The sequence below is a fragment of the Taudactylus pleione genome, unplaced genomic scaffold, assembly GCF_031769625.1.
Source record: "Taudactylus pleione unplaced genomic scaffold, aTauple2 ptg000380l, whole genome shotgun sequence".
Taxonomy (NCBI): domain Eukaryota; kingdom Metazoa; phylum Chordata; class Amphibia; order Anura; family Myobatrachidae; genus Taudactylus; species Taudactylus pleione.
The window spans coordinates 3,910,349-3,934,265 of NW_028284781.1; the positions used below are offsets into that span (position 1 = coordinate 3,910,349).

A 23,917-nucleotide genomic window follows, 5' to 3' on the forward strand; every position below is an offset into this window, starting at 1 on the left:
AGGAGATGCAGTCACGGCTAAGAGGCTCCATGACGAGTAGCAATTGGATGGATCCCATTTTTTTTCCTGCAAAAGTATTTGTATAAAGTAGCAGATTAAAGTAGCAAATTTGTAGATTCAAAGGCATAGCACATTTGACTGTATGGCTCGATTTTAGTAAAGGTGTATGTGGACACATCTGTATGTAGGGCACATTAACCTATTCTTCCGGAACATCCGGGAGACTCCAGAGATAGTAGGTGGCCCTCCCACATCCCACCCGCTTCCTAATGAAATAGATGGAACAGGGAGCATATTGCTGAGAATGGGGACCGGTGTACCTCTGAAAATCGGGTAATTTTGGAGCACCTCCTCTCCACAGGCTTGGAATTTGCATCATTATATCACAAGGGTGTGGGGCCTAATGACGAGAAGCACCCGTCCTCATCCCCATCATTAGTCAGGCCAGAGAGGAGAAATACAAACTCATCAATCATGATCCAGGACCGCCATGAGAAAATCCATGCTCAGATACTTTGGGGCATGCTCAAATTACTGGGGACTGGCCTCATCTCATGGCGAATGCTGGGTTTTCTGAAGAAGCTGAGGGGGCATGGCCACACTATTGTGTTACACTTCCAGAAAGACTCAGGTATTAGTACCCACTCCCACCTCCTCTATGCATGGCCTTTATTACTATCTCTGAAAGTCAAGATGTTCTGCCACGTTGAGGGGCATTTCCTGATCTATCGAATTTAGGGTGTTGCAATCAAGTTTTGTCATCTGGCACCACCCTAATTAAGTACAGGATGCCTGACTGGTCCATGTGTGGCTGAGGAGTGAGTGAGATCACTAGGTCCTATCCTAGTATGCTGCTACAGGTGCAGCCTGTGTCCTCTGTCGAAGACTAATTTACATAATTCCATATTTACATATGCTTTATACTGTATAATGAAGCAGTACATGAGATTTAATAGGGCATTGGTACTTCCATTTTGTTTCTCTCTCCAAACTCAGATTTAAATGGAAACTAGTGTGATGTCTTTAAGGCCGCACCCGAGGGAAACTGTTTATCTAACACAGTGAAGAGAAAATGCCCATATATGTGTCCTTGTGCTGGGGAAACTATTTTGACTAAATATGGGATGCAGTATTCCATGAGTATCACTCAAAAGGAATTCAGTTTCGAGTCTGATTGTCAAGGAGGAGTTAACAAAAATAAGCTTTGTCTATTATCTGATAATGGTAGTGGGCGTATAAGGGGCGTATAATCTGAATATTGTAATAATGTATAAGTACTGTGTAAAAATGTCAATCGTTGTTATTCCTGCATTATAACCCTGGGAGAATATGTCCCAGTTAAGGGCTTGATCTAATTATTTAATTAATTAATAAAATGACAAATTCTTAAGTATACTGGTTTGGAGAATATTACTTATTATGGAACAACACCAGGTTACAGGTAACTTAAACACCTCTGATCCAGACTGATATGTGAACCAGACTGATCTGTGGAATCAGTCTGATCCTGTCAGGTAACGCAGACAGGTATTTTTATGTTGACATTTGATTAGTTTTGGCTGCAGTGTGTGTATGCATGTATTACCACTGCAATCCAATGAGACTAGAAAGAAGGAGTTGATGTGCGGTCTAGTACTAGTCCTGCTCCTCCATGACTTTGGGGTTTATGTATCAAGCAGTGAAAAGCATGAAGTGGACCAGTGGAGAAGTTGCTCATAGCAACCAATCAGCTCCTACCTATTATTTTATAGACTGTACTGGATAAATGCTACTTCAAAGCGGATTGGTTGCTACACTCAACTTCTCCACTGGTCCACTTCTCCACGCTTTTCACTGCTTGATACAATTAATATACTCAACACAACCCAGCAACTTTTTTTTTTTTTTTGACCTGACAATTTGGCCATATCAGTGTAATAGGAGCCTCACATCACTGCATGGGGCAGATTCAATTAGCCGTGGGTTGACACGTGCTTTCTGTTCCCAGAGGTAAAGTGTCCGGGCACAGTTAACACTCATTTCTGCCCCCACATCTGGATGGTAATTGAATCTGTCCCTGTGTGTGGTTATTAGTGTTAAATTCTGCATGTTAGCCTAACCCAACCCTCAAATTTGCTTAAATATGGACATGCAAGAGTTCCCTGTGCTGCTGTCAGCATTCTAATGCTGTAATAGGCCACAAGCTGCTGTAACTCCACCCACTTCATAAATGGTTACACAGGAACGTACAGAAGATGGATATTAGATACAAAAATGTGCTTCCACTATGGTTATACAAAACTAAAACTAAGATTGTATTTAGACAATAATGGAAACGTGCCCACATACCGGTCATGTCGTAACGCCCTCATATCCACATATACTGTTGTGGGATCTGGTCCAGATGTCCCCTGCAATAAAAGTGTTTCAGAATAAATAAGACAAATGCAGTAATAAAACACAAAGCAGAATAGTGTGTTCAATCCTTTTATAGCAGATACAGAATAAAGAACATTTTTCTAATAATCACTATACAGTAAAACTGTGAAGCAGTGGCAAATTTTACCTAGGGCCTGCAGCCCATCCAGTAAAATCCACCACCCACAAGGACTGCCTAGCAGTGGCAGTGACTTCCCATTGGAAGCGCTCCCTGCTAATAACAGCCAGACAAGCATATCCAGGGGGAGGTGTTTTCTCTCCCCGGCTCTGCCACTGCAGAAAGAGTGCTTCCCATGGAAAGACACTCTCCTGCTATTACGGCAGCCCTATCTGGCTTCTAGGGGCTGCAGCTGATGCAGTCCCTAGAAGCCAGCCTGTTTTCTAGCACCACCGGAATTATTTTCCACCCCAAATTTAAGCCCCACCTTAAAATGGTCCGGCCTTAAGCCACGCCCCCGGTGATGTCAGTCGTCAATCACTGGGAGGACAGGGAGCAGGGAAGGGGAGATCATGATGCAGGCCCCCCGGCCGGACAGGTAAGGAGTCGCCGCTGGTGAACAGTTTAAAATAATTGCATGCAATTGGTTTACATACATAGATAACATCTAAATGATCAATGAATTGCTTGTAAAATCAGGTACTGGATAGTAAAGCACCCTCCAAAGTTTGTCCAAATTACAGTATTTAGAAATTCAAGAGGCTAAGAACAATGATAGTGTTTAATTAGAAAAGTAATTGTGCCTATAACATGCCAGAGGGGAAATGTAGCATAAATTCTAAAGAGTTGAGGAGTTTTCCATAGCAACCAATCCAATCTGAGGTAGCATTTATCAAGTACATTCTATAAAATGATAGACAGAAGCTGATTGGTTGCTATAGGTAACTTCTCCATTATTTTGAAGGTTTGATACAGTTCCTCCCAATTGTCATCATTGTTACGACCCAGCATTGTATGGAGATAGCCTAAAGAAATAGAGTGATGAACAATGTACAGCAGGGACAATCACTACATTTACAACAGCCAGGACCAACACTTGTAGGGGTCTATTTATCAAGCAGTGAAAAGCATGGATAAGTGCACCAGTAGAGAAGTTGCCCATAGCTACCAATCAGCTCCTACCTATTATTTTATAGACTGTACTTGATAAATGCTACTTCAAAGCTGATTGGTTGCTATGGGCAACTTCTCCACTGGTCCACTTCTCCACTCTTTTCACTGCTTGATAAATAGACCCCATAGGGAGAGCAGTAACAAGCAAAGAGATAAGATCATGCCAGAAGTGCTAAGGTACATGACAGGGCAAAATACTGCAGCTCACCAAGGAGAACTAAATCCAGATGCTAGGTCAGACAACAGAAGATAACTACCCAAGACCAAACCAATCAGTAGAGGTCAGTAAAGTTGAGCATTTACATTTAGACTAACTAATTTAGCTCCTGTGCATCAGCATACATTATCCACAGATTGTCTGCACTTATACATCCTAGTAGTACTGATATTGGCTATGGTGTCCTGGACCCCAAAAGGGAGTGGTGCCATCCAAACTGTTGGGCAGATCTTGGCAGAGGTTGATTGGACTGGGATTGTATAGAATAGTTTATTTCACCTCTTCTAGGGGAGGGGGGGGGGATAGTTAACCTTTTAAAGAGAAAAAGTGGAGAAATTGCTCATAGCAACCAATCAGCTTACAGCCAGGGCAATTCCGTAAGCTCTGCAGGGGTCGCCGGGCTGGAGAGGCGCCATTCCCGCTCCGCCGGCAATTCATTCTTGTAGCTTCCTGCTCTGTGAGGCCCGGCATCTAATCTCTGTGTCTGATCACATCTCCTCCCTTCACCCATCCCCACCCCATCCCCTCTGCTGCCGGGCATACTTTGCAGTCAGACAACTTACCAAAGGAGCCATTTGCTCCTACAGTGGTAACCTGTGAATTCTAACTACATGCAGCTACTTCACATTCTTATTAATTTAAAATACTGTCCTACCTGGGATTTCAACTTATTACCTCATACTTTGCAGTCAGTCACCTTACCAATGGAGCCATTTGCTCCTGCATTAGAAATCTGTGAATGCTAACTATATGAGAGCACAAACTTATAGTTTGCAGGGGGGCACCGAACACCCTAGCACCAGCCGCCCTCCATTAGCCATCATTTATCTAGCACAGTCTACAAAATGACAGAAGCTTATTGGTTGCTATGCAACTTCTTTACTTTGTTCTCTTTAGAGCATTTCATAAATCTTTCTCCACCAACCCCATGCCCCAGTGTTCAAAAGGATTCTCTAGTAGGCAGTACTAATGGTGGGGTTCTGTCACAAGCGCACTAATGAACTCTATGAAAACTGCTGGCCTTGCACTCAGAATGTTTGAGGGCTGTGTCACTGATTGCTATGGGGAGACAAGTGGAGAAGACTGACCCAGAGACCCTGTAAGTAATGCACAGTGGTGGCACACGATGCACCGATATACAATTAGCCATACAATGATGTGTTTGATTATTGTTTAGAATCCCATTAGAGTAAAGAGACACAATTTGAGAGTGTATCTGAACCACTTCAAGTACAATTATGGCTATGCTATAATTCCACTTTAGTCTGCCTATTTGTACATTTAGGCAAATAATAAATTAAAAACCGAGGAAGAGATATTTTTAACTGGATTTTAAAAATCCATTTTACAGGATGTGATTAAGTATTTTGTAATCTGCTATCAACTCAGTTAAGCCAGTTTCAGATTTATTATAATATTGAGTTTATAATAATTTATTAACATGTAGTTGATATTTCTAAGTAACTAGTAGACTCAGGATATTAATTACAACACGGTACTCTTAAGTGTAAGCTGATGTGCCATTTTAAAGTATAAATTGCATGACTTGGCATGTGAAAATAAAAATACTCCCATTTATAGCAGATATTGCCCAAGAAGTGCAGTACTTTTATTTACCAATAATAGCCGTATTCATTTTGAGGCGAAAAGTCCAGACTTTTTGCCTGCTGGACTTTTCGCCTCCTTCGCCTGTTTTCCAGGCATAAAAGTATTGCGTGTATGCCCGCTATTCCCCGTATTCAATTCCAAAGTAGGCAAAATCGGGAACAGGTGAAACTTGGATCGGCGAAAAAATACTGGAATTTTTAGGAAATAATTGTAGGACCCCCCCTAAAGATGTCCAGACCTCGGAAATCACTCTGGGTACCCCCATTTTTGACTGCAGAAGAAAGTTGGCTTTTTAAATAGATGCGGCAGGTGGTTATTTTTCATTGAAGAAGTGATGCAGAAGAGCACTTAGGTGGTTTTTTTTCGTTTTTAAAAGTGGTCCCATGAAAATGGGGGTAAGCATATTTTTAAGTCCCTAAAGGTAATTTAAAAAATTCTTACAAAATACAGCTGCCGCTACTCTGCGCAATGAAAAAAACACCTGCCACATACTTGGGGACCCCACCAGAATTAATTTTGTTAGTTTGGCATTTTGTTTCTCAATTTTTTTTTTTACACCCCAAAATTTGTAAAAAAATTTTTTGGGGTGTCCCGATTTTTTTTTATACATTTCATTTTAAGGGGGCATTCCCAAGGGTGCAGGTTAAGCCTGCACCTCTAAACCCCAAATTTGCACTTTTTTTCACCTGCTGTAAGTAATTGAAAAATGATCCCTGTTTTTTTTAAATTACCCTTCGCCCAATTTACGAAACAAAAACAGGAATTTTCGGGATATATGCCTAGGACCCCCCTAAAGATGTCCAGACATGGGGGATCACTATGGGTACCCTCATGTTTGCCTGCTAAAGGAAAAACGGGGTTACGGGGTTTGTAAAAGCCGCGCAAGGTGCAATTTTGCGGCTATGAAGAAGTGGTAAAGAATAGCACTTAGAAATAGTTATTTTCCTCCCAAAAAAAATCTATCAAATTAGTGGTACATGAAAATGGGGGTAAGCATTTTTTTTAAAGTCCCTAAAGTTATTTTTAAAAATCTGCAAAATTGCACCTGCCGCTTGTCCCCGCAATGAAAAAAACACCTGCCGCATACATGGGGACCCAACCTGAATTGATTTAGATAGTTTGGCACTTTGTTCCCCTATTTTTTTTTTTTACCCCCAAAATTAAACAATTCTTTGGGGGTGTCCCAAATATTTTTAAACTTTTTTTGAAGCAGTTTACCTTTAGGGGAGTGTCTTAAGGCTGCACGAGGGTTCCCGCAATGTTGTACCCCAAAACCGCAATTCTGCACTTTTTTCCGCCTGCTATTCATATTGCATTAACTTTCCGCCTAGGCGAAAAGTCTTCTAAATTGAATACGGAGGAAACTCAAAACAGGCGAAAATGACATAATTGGCGAAAAAGTATCGCGGAAACTGACTTTTCACCTCAAATTGAATACGGCCCTAAATGTTTCATTACTGTCTGTTCCGAGAAAAGAGAGTTTACAGCACAACTAATGGCAGCATGAGGAACTGCATATCATTTAATTTCAGAAATGAATTAGCATTTTAATGAATTGATGAATAATGCATCTTAAGAGACACATAATACACCCTTTTAAAGCAAAATAGAATAATCTATTTCAAAATTATATCGAACTATGCAACACTGTGGGGTTTTGTGTATCTAAAAGCCATAGATAGCCACAAGATTGTGACAGTTTCCCTGTCAGTCACTGGTTTTCTCCATAGCCGCACAGGACATAACGTAACCTACAGTAGTTTGGCCAAAGTGAGCAAACATTCATATTGATTAGAGTACAGCCATAAGGAAGACAAAAGGCACATGCAGAGGGATAAATAGCTATTTTAGGATTTGTGAATATTGGGGGGGGGGATTCATTTCTGTATGATGGATGCTAAGGACCTTCGGGAAGGTCAGCACCTTCCCCATTATATATAGGTACACGGTAAAATTAGCCAATGTACATAAATTTATATCACAGAGATGTCCGGTGGCACTTTATGCAGATATGAATTCCCCCTAAGAGCAGAGTCTAGGACATCGGTACTTAGTGGACAGGACAGACTACTATGTGAGTCATACAAGATGGATTCAACACATTATAGTGATGAAAATCTGATTAATTTCTTTCTATATCTGTATACTATTCACATATATATTTAATTCCATTAAATAACCACAACAAGTGATTAGAAAAGTTTAAGTTTGTAATTTTATCATTCAGTAATTTATAGAGATACTTAAAGGGAAACCATCATGATAAAAATGTATGTGTGGACTTAAAAACATACAATGTAGACTTAATATCCAATCTAAAGGTGTGTACACACGGTACGATATCTTTGAACGATATTGATATCGTTCAGCAATAAATCGTTCATATCATTCAGTGTGTATGCAATGAACGACCAACGATGCACGCTCCCGCATGGTTGATAACGATGTCTGTGGTCATCTGTACATGCAGACCAACTTGGACGATATCTTCCAAGAATTTCCTGTACAGAGATGTGGCAGGATGACTTCACTGAAAGATATCTATGATAGATATATTTTATTGTGTATTGTGTATGGTTTGTCCTGCACTTGTAGTGCGTTCAAGGGAAATCGTTCAGCGATATCATGGGTTGTACAGATCGTACCTTGTATATGCAGCTTTAGAGGAATTATTATATCAGGATAGTAAATCCTGTCTGCAAATGATGGCACTGACCTGTATGAGCAGTAATGGGGTGACTGCTTACACAGGGATGCAGGTTGCATGTTCCAGTGGTTGTAATGTAATTATACATGTATATGTTCTTTTGTTTGGTATAAGGAAACATATACTAGTATATACAGTCAGGTGCATAAATATTGGGACATTGACAGAATTTTCATATTCTGGCCTCTATTCACCACCACAATGGCTTTGGAATGAAACAAACAAGATGTGCTTTAACGGCAGACTTTCAGATTTAATTTGAGGGTAATTACATCCAAATCAGGTGAACGGTGTAGGAATTACAACGGTTTCTATATGTGCCTCCCACTTTTTAAGAGGCCAAAAGTAATGGGACTGTCAACTCAAAAGCGATTTCATGGACAGGTGTGGGCTATTCCCTCGTTATTTCATTATCAATTATTGGACGTCTGGGTTCTGAGGGTCTTTTGAATGTTTCATCCCCAGAAGGAAAAAGATACCTTGATGTGCATGTGAGATCGTATTATCATGTAAGTGTCTCTCCATTGGGCTAATCATATATGCCGTTTGGGATTATTGTCAGATGTGGAGTTTAAAGATACTTTTTACGTGCATGTGGGTGAGGAACTTGATGTAAGTTTTTATTGACATTCATAAGAGGAGGAGTAAAGGGAAGAAAGAAGAAGTAAAGATAAAGAAAGATAAAAAGATACCTTTATATTTATGTGGGTGAGAACCCTGATGTAAGTTTTGGACTATTTGCATTTTAGCAGAGCAGACTGTGGTATCTGTGGATATCCAACCTTGCTCCTTCTATCAGTGAAGCGCTGGTTTATTGGCTCTTTTTATTCAGCATTTCTGTATCCAGAGTAACAGGTGTACTCATTGTCCACATAACTAGCAGCTGCACTATTCCTAAGTGCAGTGGTTTAAGATCTTCTTTTTTTATCCAGATCTTACTGCATGTTCACTTGATCTGGGGATGCGATGTACGATCCCATGCAGCGCTATGCGGATGGGGCAGGGGATTGCCAGCATATCGGGCGGTTGGCCACCCGTTCGCTCCATGTGTGGGGACCGCCCGATATGTCCGCCATCGGATCAGCCGTCGCGTCCCAAGGTACATATCACAACTTGTGTAGCTTAACAGTGCATGTTTTGCAATTCTCCTCACAGAATCACAAGTGAAATAATTAGCTCCACCTGTAAATCTTCTAAAATGTGTCAGCCAGTAAAGAATACACATGTGCACCAACTAGGAAAGATGGAAACCATGCACTGTTAATGCTCCCTGAGATATGAGTTTAGGAAAAACTGGATTAGACCATTGAATCAACAGTGGTAACAGCAAATGTATTCTTAATAAATGTATTATGAAATAATTCTAGATCAGATAACTTTACTTATACAGTATGCCTCCATTGTAAACCTGCAAAATAGACACATTGCTAAGCACTGTAAAATATGCATCGTTCACTGCAGGCCTGTGACTTTTATGGTTCAAATCCTTATATCTATCTCTTAAACATTTTGCAACCTTGATTTGTTTGGATGTGCTTAAAACGTCAGCAATCTGATACAAAATGAAAAGTACCACTTGCCTTTAAAGCAGTATGGTCGCACACCAATAGTAAGGAGTAAATTATGCTATTTTGTACACCCAAAAATGTTACTTATCACCACTTTGCTTGGTCCCATTTTTTGCGCAAGCCTATTGCAAAAGTCGCCGACATTCGTGCGAAAAATCTTCATGAAAGGAAAAAAAGAAAACAAAAAAACAAAACAAAAAAAAAAAAAAATCGGGAAATCTGCCTATGCTCCCCAAAAGATCAAACTAATATTGGGTATTAGCGGCCATAATCAAATGGGTTGGGGTTCTTAAATTGTGTCAAATGGCTGTTATAGTGAAAAAATTATAAAAAAAACCCAAAAAACTTTTTGGTCCAAATAAATGATGTTGTTACATTAGGGATACAACAAAATGGGTTTCAGTACATTTGTCTGTCATTATAGGGCATTTTAAAAAATTATAAAAAAATTCAGCTGTCTCTGGCACTTGCAATATATAGGACACCAGTCCCATCAATACAGCACCCCCATATATCTATCCCATATCCATTAACCCATTTTCCAGCACTTTAATCACCTGAAACATTACAGGTCATTATTGACCAAATTTAGCTAATAAAAAAAATGTTTTTGCCTAATTAGTCACTAAGGAGGGTGTCCTAATGGTTCAGAACCAAGCCTTGACATTTCTATCTCAAAATAGAGATCTTCCCCAACTTATCACCTGCCATAAATGCTATGGAGAAAATTGCACCCGCGAAAAGTAATGGCTAATAGGATTGCGCGATATGTCTAAATCCGCACGATAAGTGTTTTATCGTGGCAAATAGGATATGGCCCACAGTGCTAATGGGTTCTATATTCAGCACATTGAAATGTACGTTTATTTAGTCATTTGAAACTTACTAGAAACATGGGGGATTAATCATTTAAAATATATATATATTATTTAGATTTAAAATATAATTACTGTAATGCACTGTAAACCATCATTTTTTTTCAATAGAAGTTATTATAAAATTTAATAATAGAGTTCAAATGTCAACAATGACAACAGATGATATTTTGATAACCTTTTATGATGAAATGTAAGCAGCAAAATGTCTCACGGTTTCCATAGACACAGATTGCCTGTCGCACATGACTGGAGTGTTTGTTTCTATATTTGTCACCGTCTGACCTTATATTTTTCTGCCAACCCCCCCAACACCTTCATATTAAAGGCCTGAGTCCCCCATTTCCTATGTTAGGTATTGGTGGGCTGCTAGTTGGGAGTGTTAGGAAAATAAAGGTTATTGCAGTGAAAATAACTGTCCTGCCATTTTAAATATAGCATACTATCAGGTAAAGGGGTATGAGGTTACAACTACTATATAATAAGTCAGTGTAATGTATGTCTATCAGTTGTATCGATTTGGAACCTCTGTGTGTAGAACTCCACTGCATCTCTATAGCAGCCATGTCTTATGCAGCCAAATTATTGGTGGAGGCTTCTAAAGAAGCACTGATCTCGACTGACCTTTGAGCGGCAGGATGGGCCCATTCATAATATAGTCCTTAACCGCGCTCAGGGTATCTAAGCAATAGACCTTGCTAATGGTTGGTACTGTAAAAAGCGAATGGTTGGTACTGTAAAAAAAAAAAAAAAATGCAACCTCTCTTACAGAACAGTGAAATGTGGGAAGACATTGAGACTAATGTATCAAATGTATGAGGAAATGTATCAAACCTTGGAGAGAAATCTAAAGTGGATAGAGATAAAGTACCAGCTAATCAGCTTTTAACTGCGCAGCCTGTAAAATGACAGTTAGAAGGTGATTGGTTGGTACTCTCTCTCTCCAGTTCCTCTCTCTCCAAGGCTTGATACATCTCCCCCTGAGCGAGAAAAGCCAGAGATACTACTAATTTAAATAAAAAATAATGTTTGTGCTGACGTTTATCTGTGCATACAGCATTTGGATCTACAGTGCCCTCCCTATAGATAAATTATGCACAACTTGGATGATCATATCCCTTTAAGCAACTTTAATTGTGATTTTTTTATATAGCCCAGCAACTTTTCCATAATATACATTTCTTGACTCAGTGTCTAGTCTGCCCCAATCTAGGAAGCCGATGGGTGGGTTTTTAGGGAATGTGAAGATCCCATACCTGATGAGTCAGTTTCCCCAGCTTGTGTGGCTATATCAGCAGGGATTGCAAAAGGGTGAGTATAGGTACGGTAAGGAACAGGTGGAGAAAATGAGAGGAAGGAGGTAACATACAAAGTCAAAAAGATGGGGACATAAGGAAAATGCCAGAAGCAGGGAGTAAAAGAAAACAAAAAAAACAAAAAAAGAAAAAAACAAAAAAAAAATCAAAATGTCAAATATAGTAACTGCACAAAAAGAAATGTCAAATGTTTGAACTGTTAAAAACAAAAAGGAAAATTTATCTGTAAAATATTCAGACAACTAAAAGATGAAATGTCTACAAGTTTAGTAGAGACAGTTATGAATAGTTGATGCCACAGCAGCATTACATTTGCAAAAAAAATACTCAATAAACACAGACAGTGAAGTAACACAAAGTTAGTGTACACAATAATGACAAAGTACTTCTTATCTGTAGGAAATGACTTCAATCTAATCATCTACTAAAGACCGTATCATGTCTCAGGAATTCGAATTAAACGCAATAGAGAAAATGCTTACAGTGTGCATATCATATACACACAGTAGATGCAGTCTAAACCAACAGTCTATTTGTGACATCCCTGAGATACTTAATGGCCAACATGTTTGAGGCATATTATAGGCTTGTGGTCAATCGATAGGCTGCATACTATACTTACCAGCTACCCCAGAATGTCTGGGAGGCTCCCAAAGTTTAGCGAGTTCTCCTGGATTCCTGGGAGAGTAGATCAACCTCATAGATCCTACCCACTTCGACAATGAAATGGGCAGTACTGGGGTTTGATGATGCAATTTGTACCATAGGTGGTGGGAGTTAATGATAGATCACATTGCCATAACCCCTGATTGTCCCAATTGGACCTCCTTTCCAGCGATCTCCCCAAGAGGTGGCATACAATGTATACCCCATGAATATGGTCTCAGCCCACAAAATGGCTGCTGTAATTAAGTTTATGTGTATCAGAACATATTAATCTTCACAGTCTAGGATACTTATTGCACTTAATAGGAACTATGTTTATGGGTTTACACTCTATGGCAGGGGTGCCTTGGGGCACCTGCAGGGGTGCCATGAGTTTGTGGTCTAGGACCAAATCAAATTATTTATGGTCAATGTGATTGGCAAAACTAGTGTTGGGCACTGCCCATCATACAGAGAACAACACTGTCCACTAGCACATAACTGAACCTAAGGATGACAGGTATGCCAAATGTACTTAGTTGAATAATTTTTGCTCAGTTTCTCAACAAGGAACATTTGGCCTTGAGATAGCCGTGAAAAAAATGCTGATATTCTAGGGCGCCGTGATTCAAGAAAGTTTGGGAACTCATGCTCTATGGGTTACCATTTGTGCCTGGATGCTTGACATCAGCAAACTGAAATATTTATAAAGCTGGGATTCCTTATAGGACAGGAGAATTAATAAAAATGTATGTTTAAGTGTTGTTGTACTGGAAGTTATATCTGGTCACTAGGAGAATGATGCACAATAGAATACACATTATCTTTTAGTCCCAGTTTTTATTATACTGGATAACCCTCATCATGAATAAAAGTAGAAAAGGCAGCAGCGTTGTAGGTTCAGGTGAAGCCGTATTCGCCAACTCTACTGGACTGTCCAGGAGACCTCTGAAATACAGATGGGTCTACATGCATCTAGCCTTCTTGCGCGATAAACAGCCCTTCTAGCCGTGCCATGCCATGAATTGGTTGCGCCGAGCGTTTTTTTGTGCGTCTTTTTACCTTCAAATGTGTCTTATTTACACAACTATGTGACTAGATAGCACAAGCAGCTACCGACTCACACTGAGCTCCGAGTTATGTGTGGCGCGACCTGTAGCGTACACAGGATAGATGTATGTGGGCACATCTGTAGTGGGTAATCTCCTGGACAACCTGAGATGGCAAAGATCAAGAAAGGAAGTTGGAATTACACAGCGACCTGATGCAATTAGCATCATTGCACTCAATCCACAGTGGCATATGAACATATTTTGAAACATCATACTGCAGGGTCCAGGACACTATTATGTTCAACAAAACTCCGTCACTGAGCATTACCCAGAATGGATATCTATAAACTCACCAACTATGAGTTAAATGGAAGAAGTTAAAATAGCAATGACCACAGTAGATCCAGTCAGATGTGGCGAATCTCTCAATAATCTGCCTCTACGTATTTTAACATGAGTTGAGGTTTCTATTAAGTCACATTTTAGCATTTCCTGCAGCATGAAAATGGCAGATGTAGTGTGGGAATTATTACTGGAGCCCTTACTGACAGCAAGAATGAAATGTAATTACTGAAATGTGGAGTCACCAATGACCATAGGTTTAGTAAGGCACTGTATGGTAGATTATAATCAGGATCATAAAATAGTAATGACACATTGCATTGTATAGGAAGTAAACAAGGGCTGATTAGACTATACAGTACTCTTATCATAAATGCATGTACATGAAGGGTAAGGTGCATACAAAGCCATATAAATAAGGTACACAGACTTGGAAAGAACATATCTATAGCACTAAAAGTCATCAATGACAGAGAAAAGCAAGAAGTCAGACTTTCAAATGTGAATATATTTAATGCACATTACTTTTTTACTTTTCTTTAAACTTTTTTAAAAACTTATTGAACTTTTCAAAATACTGAACACGTTTGGTACATAAAATCCAGCTCCCACTCCTCTACATAAATGCTGACTTTAAATTGGAAAAAACACAGAGGAATATAGAAGATGTGGGCCAACATCATATACAAAATATACCCACTAGCATTGTTTTTTATTTGTATTTAACAATATCTTTAACAGTACTGGAAATGTTCACTGAAATCCTCTGGGTGACACCAGCTGGTAAAAGTTGTGTCTGTAGAGCGGATATAAATAATACCCATTTATTAATTTCACATCTGCAGTAGAGGTACATGGCTACTCACACAAATGGACTCTCTGGGGACTAGTTCCACCTAAATAAAAATGTCAATGAAATGACTATACACTATCTAGTTAAGCCAAAATAAAAAGTTTTGTGTTAAGTAATTACCACGTGATCGTGGTCCCTGCTAATCTGCATCTTTGTGTGGAAAGTGGCTTAACATGCTGTGCAATGACAACACACTGTGGGCTCAATTCAATTCAGTGCGATGCTGAATAGCCCCGGGAGCCCACTGTTTGGTCCGACAGTTGCCAGTTAAGTTGGAGAATGCCGGTTCTCACAACTTAACCTAGGTGTTTAGTCGCGATAACCAGCATTCTCCGACTACAGTGCCGGCCACGATGCTGTTAGCGCAGCGCTAAGCTGGAAAACAGGATCGAGGCTGGCACTTTTGTCGGATTTCTCCTCGCCCCCTCCATGGGGTGCAAGAAGGAAGTCTTTAGTCAGACAAAACAGCGCGGTGAATTGAATAGCTATGGGATCCACCCCTTATTCTCAGTTGGTAAGCATTCATCTAGGAAAAGCTAGCAGCTAACAAATTCTTTAATGGTAATATTGTATCATCGATAATCAGTGACCCAAATCACTGGTATGGAGGTTAACTAACTAGGGATGGTCTTTCTTTTTCACCTTCTTTAAGTGCGTAACATTCAGCACACTATGGCAAAATGCTGTAAAACTTGGGGATTGAACTGTAAGTGCAGACCTCGGAAATATCACAGGACACTCTTACACTATACATGGTGAAACAGAGACATCATTCTTAAAAGTAAACTTGACACTAAATCTTACATATGTCATAGTGTGAGAAGGAGAATGGAGGCCAGCAGAAAGTCACAGACTGAAAGTCTTATACATACTTACCTGATTTCCCAGTCTGTCATGGGCCTCACTTGGACTCCTGGGTGAGTAAGCCAGCTCCTGGCATGATACCCTTGGCTATACAATTCTGCTGATGGTGGAATTCTACAGCGGGCGCACAATAATGCAATTGTGGCTCCATAGCCTCTATAGCACCCACTAGAACAACACCCTCCTATGTTCTCCCTATTAAATAATATACTAAAATGTCTGTCCTCGACATGCACAAAGGGCAAAGGGTTCCTCAGCTCTCTCCGGATGCTGTTTTCTCCTTCTTCCCCACTACCTTATTTCCATGTTGTCTTATGAATGAAACAATCTATTTAATCTTACATTTATAATGTGTTCATGCATCTATTTCTATGAATTTTTAATAAATACAGTACATTTGCTAAAAGCACTTTTTTTTTTAAGCCTATAAATATTTCAAGAGTTTGAAAAAATCCTAACGCATAAAACTACAGTTAATTTTTTTCATACATATTACTATTAACATTTATTCCACTGTGCTTTACAATAGGGAACAAACAGTAATAAAACGAGACTGGATAATAGACAAACACGAGGGCCCTGCTCGCAAGCTTACAATCTATAGATCTCTCTCTCAATTTATAGCTGTATAATCGAAACAGAATTTTCAGTTTTGGGTGGAAAAGGAGATTTACCTGGTTAAATCCTTTTCTTTGGAATCCATAGGGGCACAGGCATTGACCATGGGTATAGGCTGGAGCAGGAGGAATCCGGGCACCAACTAGTTAAACTATATCTCCCAGCAGCCCCAGCACCTCCAATATACCTTGCCCCTAGCCAGGCCGGTTTAGTCAGCAAGCCCAAGGCAGGAAAGAGAAAGAGAAGGTAAACCGACACACACATACAGGTCCAAACATGCAAAAACGCTAAATGGAGGACTGGAAGCGAGATAAAAACCCTGCAAGCCAGGTGCGTCAGGGGTGGCCGCCTTGTGTCCCCAATGAATAATGAAGAAAAGGATTTAACCAGGTAAGACCATGAATCTCCCTTTATTCTTCATGCCATAGGGGAAACAGGCATTGATCATGGGACATCCAAAAGTTATGCCCCTGAGGGAAAGGACACGCCGGGGCTGCACTGACAACCTTTTGGCCAAAATCCATGTCAGTGAAGGTGTCAAATGAATAGAACTTGAGGAACGTATGGGCAGAGGACCACGGGGCCGCCCTACTAAGAGGAATCCAACAATCTGGTGGAATGAGCCATCACCACAGATGGAACAGCACATCATGATGGATCTGATGGTATGAGCCATCACCACTGATGGAATCAAACGTAGCCAACTGGCCAAAGTCCTTTTTGTAGGCAGCCAGCCCTGTCCGTGAAAGTCATAGAAGACAAAAAGTGAACCCATCCTACGGAGATCCCGAATCCTATGCACTGAAGACCGGAGGGCCCCCACAACGACCAAGAGGCTGAAAAAAAATATAGTTATGGTAGACTTACCTAGATAACTCTTTTTCTTCAACGTCCATAGGGTCCACAGGGATACCATGGGGATATTATGGTTGGAAGACCAGGCACCAAACAGGTAAAGTTTTGGCTCCCAGAATGTCCCGGGTCCTCCTCCATACAGTCAGGTGCATAAATATTGGGACAGTGACAGAATTTTCATATTTTGGCCTCTATTCACCACCACAATGGCTTTGAAATTAAACAAACAAGATGTGCTTTAACTGCAGACTTTCAGATTTAACTTGAGGGTAATTACATCCAAATCAGGTGAATGGTGTAGGAATTACAACGGTTTCTATATGTGCCTCCCACTTTTTAAGTGGCCAAAAATAATGGGACAAACTAAACAATCCTAAATCTAACTTTCACTTTTTAATACTTTGTTGCAAATCCTTTGCAGGCAATTACAGCCTGAAGTCTGGAACGCATAGACATCACCAGACACTGGGTTTCATCCCTGGTGATGCTCTGCCAGGCCTCTACTGCAAATGTCTTCAGTTCCTGCTTGTTCTTGGGGCATTTTCCCTTCAGTTTTGTCTTCATCAAGTGAAATGCATGCTCAATCGGATTCAGGTCTGGGGATTAACTTGGCCATTGCATAACATTCCACTTTTTAGCCTTAAAAAACTCTGGTTGCTTTTGCAGTATGCTTCGGGTCATTGTCCATCTGCACTGTGAAGTGCCGTCCAATGAGTTCTGAAGCATTTGACTGAATATGAGCATATGATATTGCTCGAATCACTTCAGAATTCATTCTGCTGTTTTTGTCAGCAGTCACATCATCAATAAATACAAGGGAACCAGTTCCATTGGCAGCCATACATGCCCACACCATGACACTACCACCACCATGCTTCACTGATGAGGTGGTATGTTTTGGATCATGAGCAGTTCCTTTCCTTCTCCATACTCTTCTCTTCTCTTCCCATCACTCTGGTACAAGTTGATCTTTGTCTCATCTGTCCATAGGATGTTGTTCCAGAACTGTATTGGCTTTTTTAGATGTTGTTTGGCAAACTCTAATCTGGTTTTCCTGTTTTTGTGGCTCACCAATGGTTTACATCTTGTCGTGAACCCTCTATATTCGCTCTTGTGAAGTCCTCTTGATTGTTGACTTTGACACATATACACCTACCTCCTGAGAGTGTTCTTGATTTGGCCAACTGTTGTGAAGGGGTTTTTCTTCACCAGGGAAATAATTCTTCTGTCAACCACCATAGTTGTTTTCCGTGGTCTTCCGGGTCTTTTGGTGTTGCAGAGATCTCCGATGCATTCTCTCTCTTTAAGAATGTTCCAAACAGTTGATTTGGCCATACCTAATGATCTTGCTATCTCTCTGATGGGTTTGTTTTGATTTTCCAGCCTAATGATGGCTTGCTTCACTGATCATGACAGCTCCTTGGATCTCATATTGAGAGTTGACAGCAACTGATTCCAAATGCAAATGTCACACCTAGAATCAACTGCAGACCTTTTACCTGCTTAATTGATAATGAAATAACGAGGGAATAGCCCACACTTGTCCATGAAATAGCTTTTGAGTTGATAGTCCCATTACTTTTGGCCCCTTAAAAAGTGGGAGGCACATATAGAAACCATTGTAATTCCTACACCGTTCACCTGATTTGGATGTAATTACCCTCAAATTAAATCTGAAAGTCTGCAGTTAAAGCACATCTTGTTTGTTTCATTTCAAACCCATTATGGTGGTGAATAGAGGCCAAAATATGAAAATTCTGTCAATGTCCCAATATTTATGCACCTGACTGTATACCCCACCACTAGCCATAGAACTTCAGTTTAGTTAACAAGCCTAAAGGCAGGAGAAGGAAAGAGGAGAAGGAAGAACAATGGTACACCAAAAACACTCTTACAAAAGATGAGGGAATCTGTGACCGAAAGAAAAGCACCCAATGAAGCCAGGTGCATCAGGGTGGGTGCCCTGTGGACCCCATTAACCTCGAAGAAAAGGAGTTATTTAGATAAGTCTACCATAACTCTATATTTCTTCTTCAGAGTCCATAGGGATCCACAGGAATACCATGGGGATGTCCTAAAGCAGTTACCCAAGGGTGGGGGACGCTCCTGACCAGAAAGCAGAACTTGTCGCCCAAAGGAAGCATCCTGGGAGGCAAAAGTATCAAAGGCATAAACCTAAGAAAAGTGTGAACAGAAGACCACGTGGCAGCCTTGCATAACTGTTCAGCAGAGACACGACGACTGAATGCACATGATGGCCCTACAAACCAAATAGAATGTGCTGTCACCGTGCTTCGGACAGGAAGATCGGCCTGTGAAATAAATAACGAAAAAACAAACCCTGAGCAAAACCTTAATTGGGGATCACAGTCTTATAATAATATAATACAAATGTCCGCTGACACATGGACTAAAAAAATTTTCTGAAATGTACTTAATAGGAAGAGAACTTCCAAGTTCCCAAGATACCGGTAGGTAAAAGGGTAGAAATAGCTTCTTAGAATCCAGTCAGCCCAACAAAATTTGTCACTTTATCCTCTTCTCACACCAGCGTGCACATCCCTTGTTCCTCAAATGATAAGAAGGGGAACAAAGACGGGACGCAAATAGTGTAATTCAGTTTTATTATGAGGCAAATTTCCTTATTTAAAACAATTGTGAATCAGCGTACCCCAAGACCAGGTGTATACAAACACCATCAAGCGTTCAGTATAACTTTTACACAGGATACCTGGGACCAAGAATCTACCTGCTGTAGCCCAGCAAACGATTTGTAGGATTCCAGTGCAACATATCTTGGTCCTAGGAGAAAGGTGTACACTCAGAGAGAGCCCAAATCTCCTCTCAGCAGACATTTTCAAGATCAATAGCAGCTGAACGTCTCCACCTAATTAGGAGAATGGTAACTCAGTCTTCATAAGTAAATGTAAAGTACAATTAACCCCTACCATCCTGGTAGTTGAAGGTCAAATGGAGCAATAGCAGTGATAAATAAAACCTGCCTGAACTCCTGTTTCCCTTTACGCTTAGCATATATACGTATAAAGGTAAAAATGCAATGTGATTACAAGATGGCTCTTATACAACAACAGGTAACCCGGACTGGTAAGGTGGCACTTTATAACAGTCAACACACAACCCCTCCTTTATGTCCTGTGAGGACACACAAGCCTTACATGATTTACATGAAACCAGCACAGGTGGCTTCCCCTCCTGTTTCCCTTTATCTTTTGACATAATCAAAGTAACGGCAAAATTGCAACGTTATGTGACATCCTTCATAAAATCTCATTGAATGTGAAGTACTTCAGAAAGAAATAACAGTGATAGTTATAATTGACAGATAGATATAAAAATTAGCATCAGTCAGCAGCTAGCAAACAGTCACATACAATGCACATGTAATATAATTACAATTGGCTCTAAATCCTCTACAGCAACGAAAAGGAATGGTAGGACATAGAGCACCATATACCTTAACCAAGGGAGAGGTATACAGTAAGACTGACCCAAACCCTCCGAAGACCAACAGCTAACAGGTGCATTGCGTGGGCCGTGAGTGTCTCATACACGTGGAGGGTAGGCGAAGCAACCCAGATGCAAGAAACCCTTGCTGGGACTGCATATGGGTCAGGGGAGTAGCTGCCGGGGGAGCGCCTACCTCCCCTAAGGTGCATTAACCAGGCGGGTACACTGGCCTCGTGGCAGCAGATTGTGTTTGGGGCCCCGGCTGGTATAGTGAGGATGCAGACAATCCCTGGTCCTTACAGCAGTGGCTTCTGGTGCGTGTCTAACACCAGAAGTAAGGACTGCCGTGCGATTTCCCATAAGCGAGGAATCGCCTTACCTGACATCTCCGAGCATCTGGTGCAGTTCAGGTCACAGCCTCGCTGCTAGCTAAGCTCAGCCGCGACCCGACATATTCACCAGCACAATCACTGATGTTGCGGGTCGGCGGAGGTAGATGTAGTCGCAGTACAAGCTTCTTAATACAGACACTTGGTACTGCCAACTCAAAACAATAAAAAGCTTAGGACTGCCTGAGCAGTCCCCTTGTTACAACAGTGCATCTGAATCCTGCCGCACCAAACAACGCGCCCAAGTCTGACACCCATCGGGTCAACGCAACAGCTAGTAGGAAGACTGTCTTCCACGTAAACCAATGAATGCCCACCGAGGGCAAAGACTCACAGGGCGATGACAGAAGAGTCCTAAGCACCAAAGACCAGTGCCAAGATGCCACCACAGGAACAAATGGGAGCTGTATGTGGAAACCTCCTTGAATGAAAGTCTGTACGTCAGGCATCAGAGCAATCTGGCTAAGAACCGAAATTGTGGTTCCACCTCTGCAAAAAAGAAAGGCGGAGGCCCAAGTCCAGACCCATCTAGAGAGCACCAGAGAGAGAAAAAACACTCTGGCATTAAGGTTCCTGTCATAACACCAAGCGAACTAAGTTCGCCAATGCGGTGAAAACATTTTGCAGAGGAGGGCATACGGGCATTCAGCATAGAACTACCGACTGAACTGAAAAGCCCTTCGTTTGCAGGACGGATATCTCAAGATCCACCCCGTCGAAGCAAGATGGTTCAGATCCAGATGGTAGCAAGGGCCTGGGACAGAAAAAACGCCCACCAAGGAAGACACAGCGGAGCATCCACGGAAAGGCCGAGGAGATCTGCGTACCAACTTGATGTAGCCAATCGGAGGCTACCGGGAATACCATGCCGTCTATCAACATCCACTTGCAGAGAACCTGTGGAAACAGTGAGATTAGGGGAAAGACGTGCAGGAGAGTGAATTTTTGCAAGCCTGTCAAGACATACAACCGAAAAGCTCCCGGTGCAAGAGCAGAATCTCGGCAGTTTATTGAAGTGCCAGGAAACCAAGAAGGCAATGTGCGGCAAGGCCCATTAAAGAACCAGGAGCTGAAATACATATTTTGGTGAAGTGCTCATTCACCTGCATGAACATCCTGGCAGCTAAGGAAGTTCACATTCCAATTCCAAATCGCAGGAAAGGAAAACACTGACAGAGCCGAAAGTTGACGCTCTGCCAGGTGTAAAAGCAACTCGTCTCCTTGAAATGTCTCAATTGCGATTGCGGCTCTAATGGATGATGTATATGACAGCTGTCGCGTTACTGTACTGCACCTGGGTAAAATAATGCTGGAAAAGTGGCAGAGCCAGGCAAAGAGCCCTGAAGATCACCAGAAGCTGCTGACAGGTTACCGCCTCCCACCAAGGAAGACTTGCCTCAGTGGTGAGGCAAACCCATTCCTGAAGTCAAAAGGGGTGACCCCAAACCAAGTGGGAAACCTGGAGCCACCACAAGAGGGAGAGACAATGATCTTCGGCGCCTTCAGATGCCGATGAGACCAGTTCCACCGGGACAGAACTTCTATTTGAAGAGGCCAGGAGTGAAACGGGGCATACTCCACCCTGTCGAAGGCAGAGACCAGAGAGCCCAGGATCAGCATGCAAGATAGTATTGGCCCTCAGCGATGACACAAGAACTTGTTAATTCTAGACTGTAGGAAGACATGCTGAATCTTGGAATCCGGCAGAGCCCCCAGAGAAGGTTTAGGGGTGTCTCTTCTGATGGAGACAAGGAGGAATTCCCAACTGATGAACCAGCTGTGTGACTGGAGGAGAATCACGGAGGAGACGGATGTTCCCTGAGATTTTCCGGTGACCGGGCAAGGATCAGGTGGTCATCTAAATAAGGCAGAATCTTGATACCCTTACGGCGCAAATGAGCTGCCATGACCTTCATGAAAACCGAGGGGCCGTGGAAACACCAAATGGCAATACCTGAAAAAGGAAATGCTCCTCCCGGACCACCAACCTGAGTCAGATAACAATATGCAAAAAGGCATCCTGGGTGTCCAGGAGGCCAAGAATACCCCCGACTCCAGAGACATAATGATGGAATGCGAAGACTCCATACGGAATTTGGAGACCCACAAGAACCTGATGAGGGGCTTCAGGTCGAGGATTGGCTGGAATGAACCGGTTAGCTTCTGAACCCAGAGGTTAGCAGAAAAGCCCCTGCCCCTTTGAGACAGGGGAACTGGAACAATTACTTTGGAAACCAGATAGGGAGTAAGAAGACTCCTGCAGTTTCTCTGCTTTGCCTGAATGCACCGGAAAAAACTTGGAACAAAATTTGTTTGCAAACTACTCCCAAATAGTTAGGGCGTAGCCCACGGAGACAACCCTCGCACCCAGGTATCCGAGGTGGTCACTAACCAGGTCTCGGAGAACAGCAGAAGTTGGCCTCCCACACTGGACCTCGAGCAAGGCTGGCCTTTGGCTTTTCCTTGCAGATGAAAATTAGAGAAAATAGAAGTTCGCAACCTATGAGAAGGGAGGAAGGCCATCCTGGACACCACTACCATAGTCACGACCCTGTCCTGAAAAACGGAAAAGCCCTTAAAGCTTTCTTAGAGTCTAAATCCAAGCCAGGAATGAAGCCAGAGGGCTAATCTAGCAGCCGAGGATGCTGACACCGTGGAGGTTAGGACACCAGTATCAATTGCTGCCTCTACAAGATAAGAGGTCGCCTCACTGATATGCTCCACTAACCACAAAAGCTAGTTCTTATGGGTACCCGAGCTGAGGCCCTCCTGAAGGGCGTCTGCCCAGCCTCCGATGGCTTTAGCCACCCAAGCAAATGCCAGGGCTGGATGTGTGATAGCACCTGCATGAGTATAAAACCTCTGAGAAGGATCTAACTTCCTATCTGTAGGATCCTTAAGAGATGCCGTATTAGGAATAGGAGGGTAGTGTTCATGACTAGGCAGACAATGTAAGTACCCTGAGGAGGAGACTCCCATCTGGCTTGATTCGCATTAGGGTGAACCCACAC

General features: G+C 41.7%; 1 protein-coding gene across 3 annotated transcripts in view; it reads right to left on the bottom strand.

Moving 5' to 3' along the window:
* Positions 1–23,917, bottom strand: part of DIP2C (DIP2 acetate--CoA ligase C (putative)) — a 530,217-nt gene that overhangs the window by 67,439 nt on the left and 438,861 nt on the right. For all 3 annotated transcript variants that reach the window (XM_088445439.1, XM_088445438.1, XM_088445440.1), the window contains one exon: positions 2,329–2,390. In XM_088445439.1, coding sequence (XP_088301565.1) covers positions 2,329–2,390 — 62 coding nt within the window. The remainder of the gene's footprint in view (positions 1–2,328; positions 2,391–23,917) is intronic.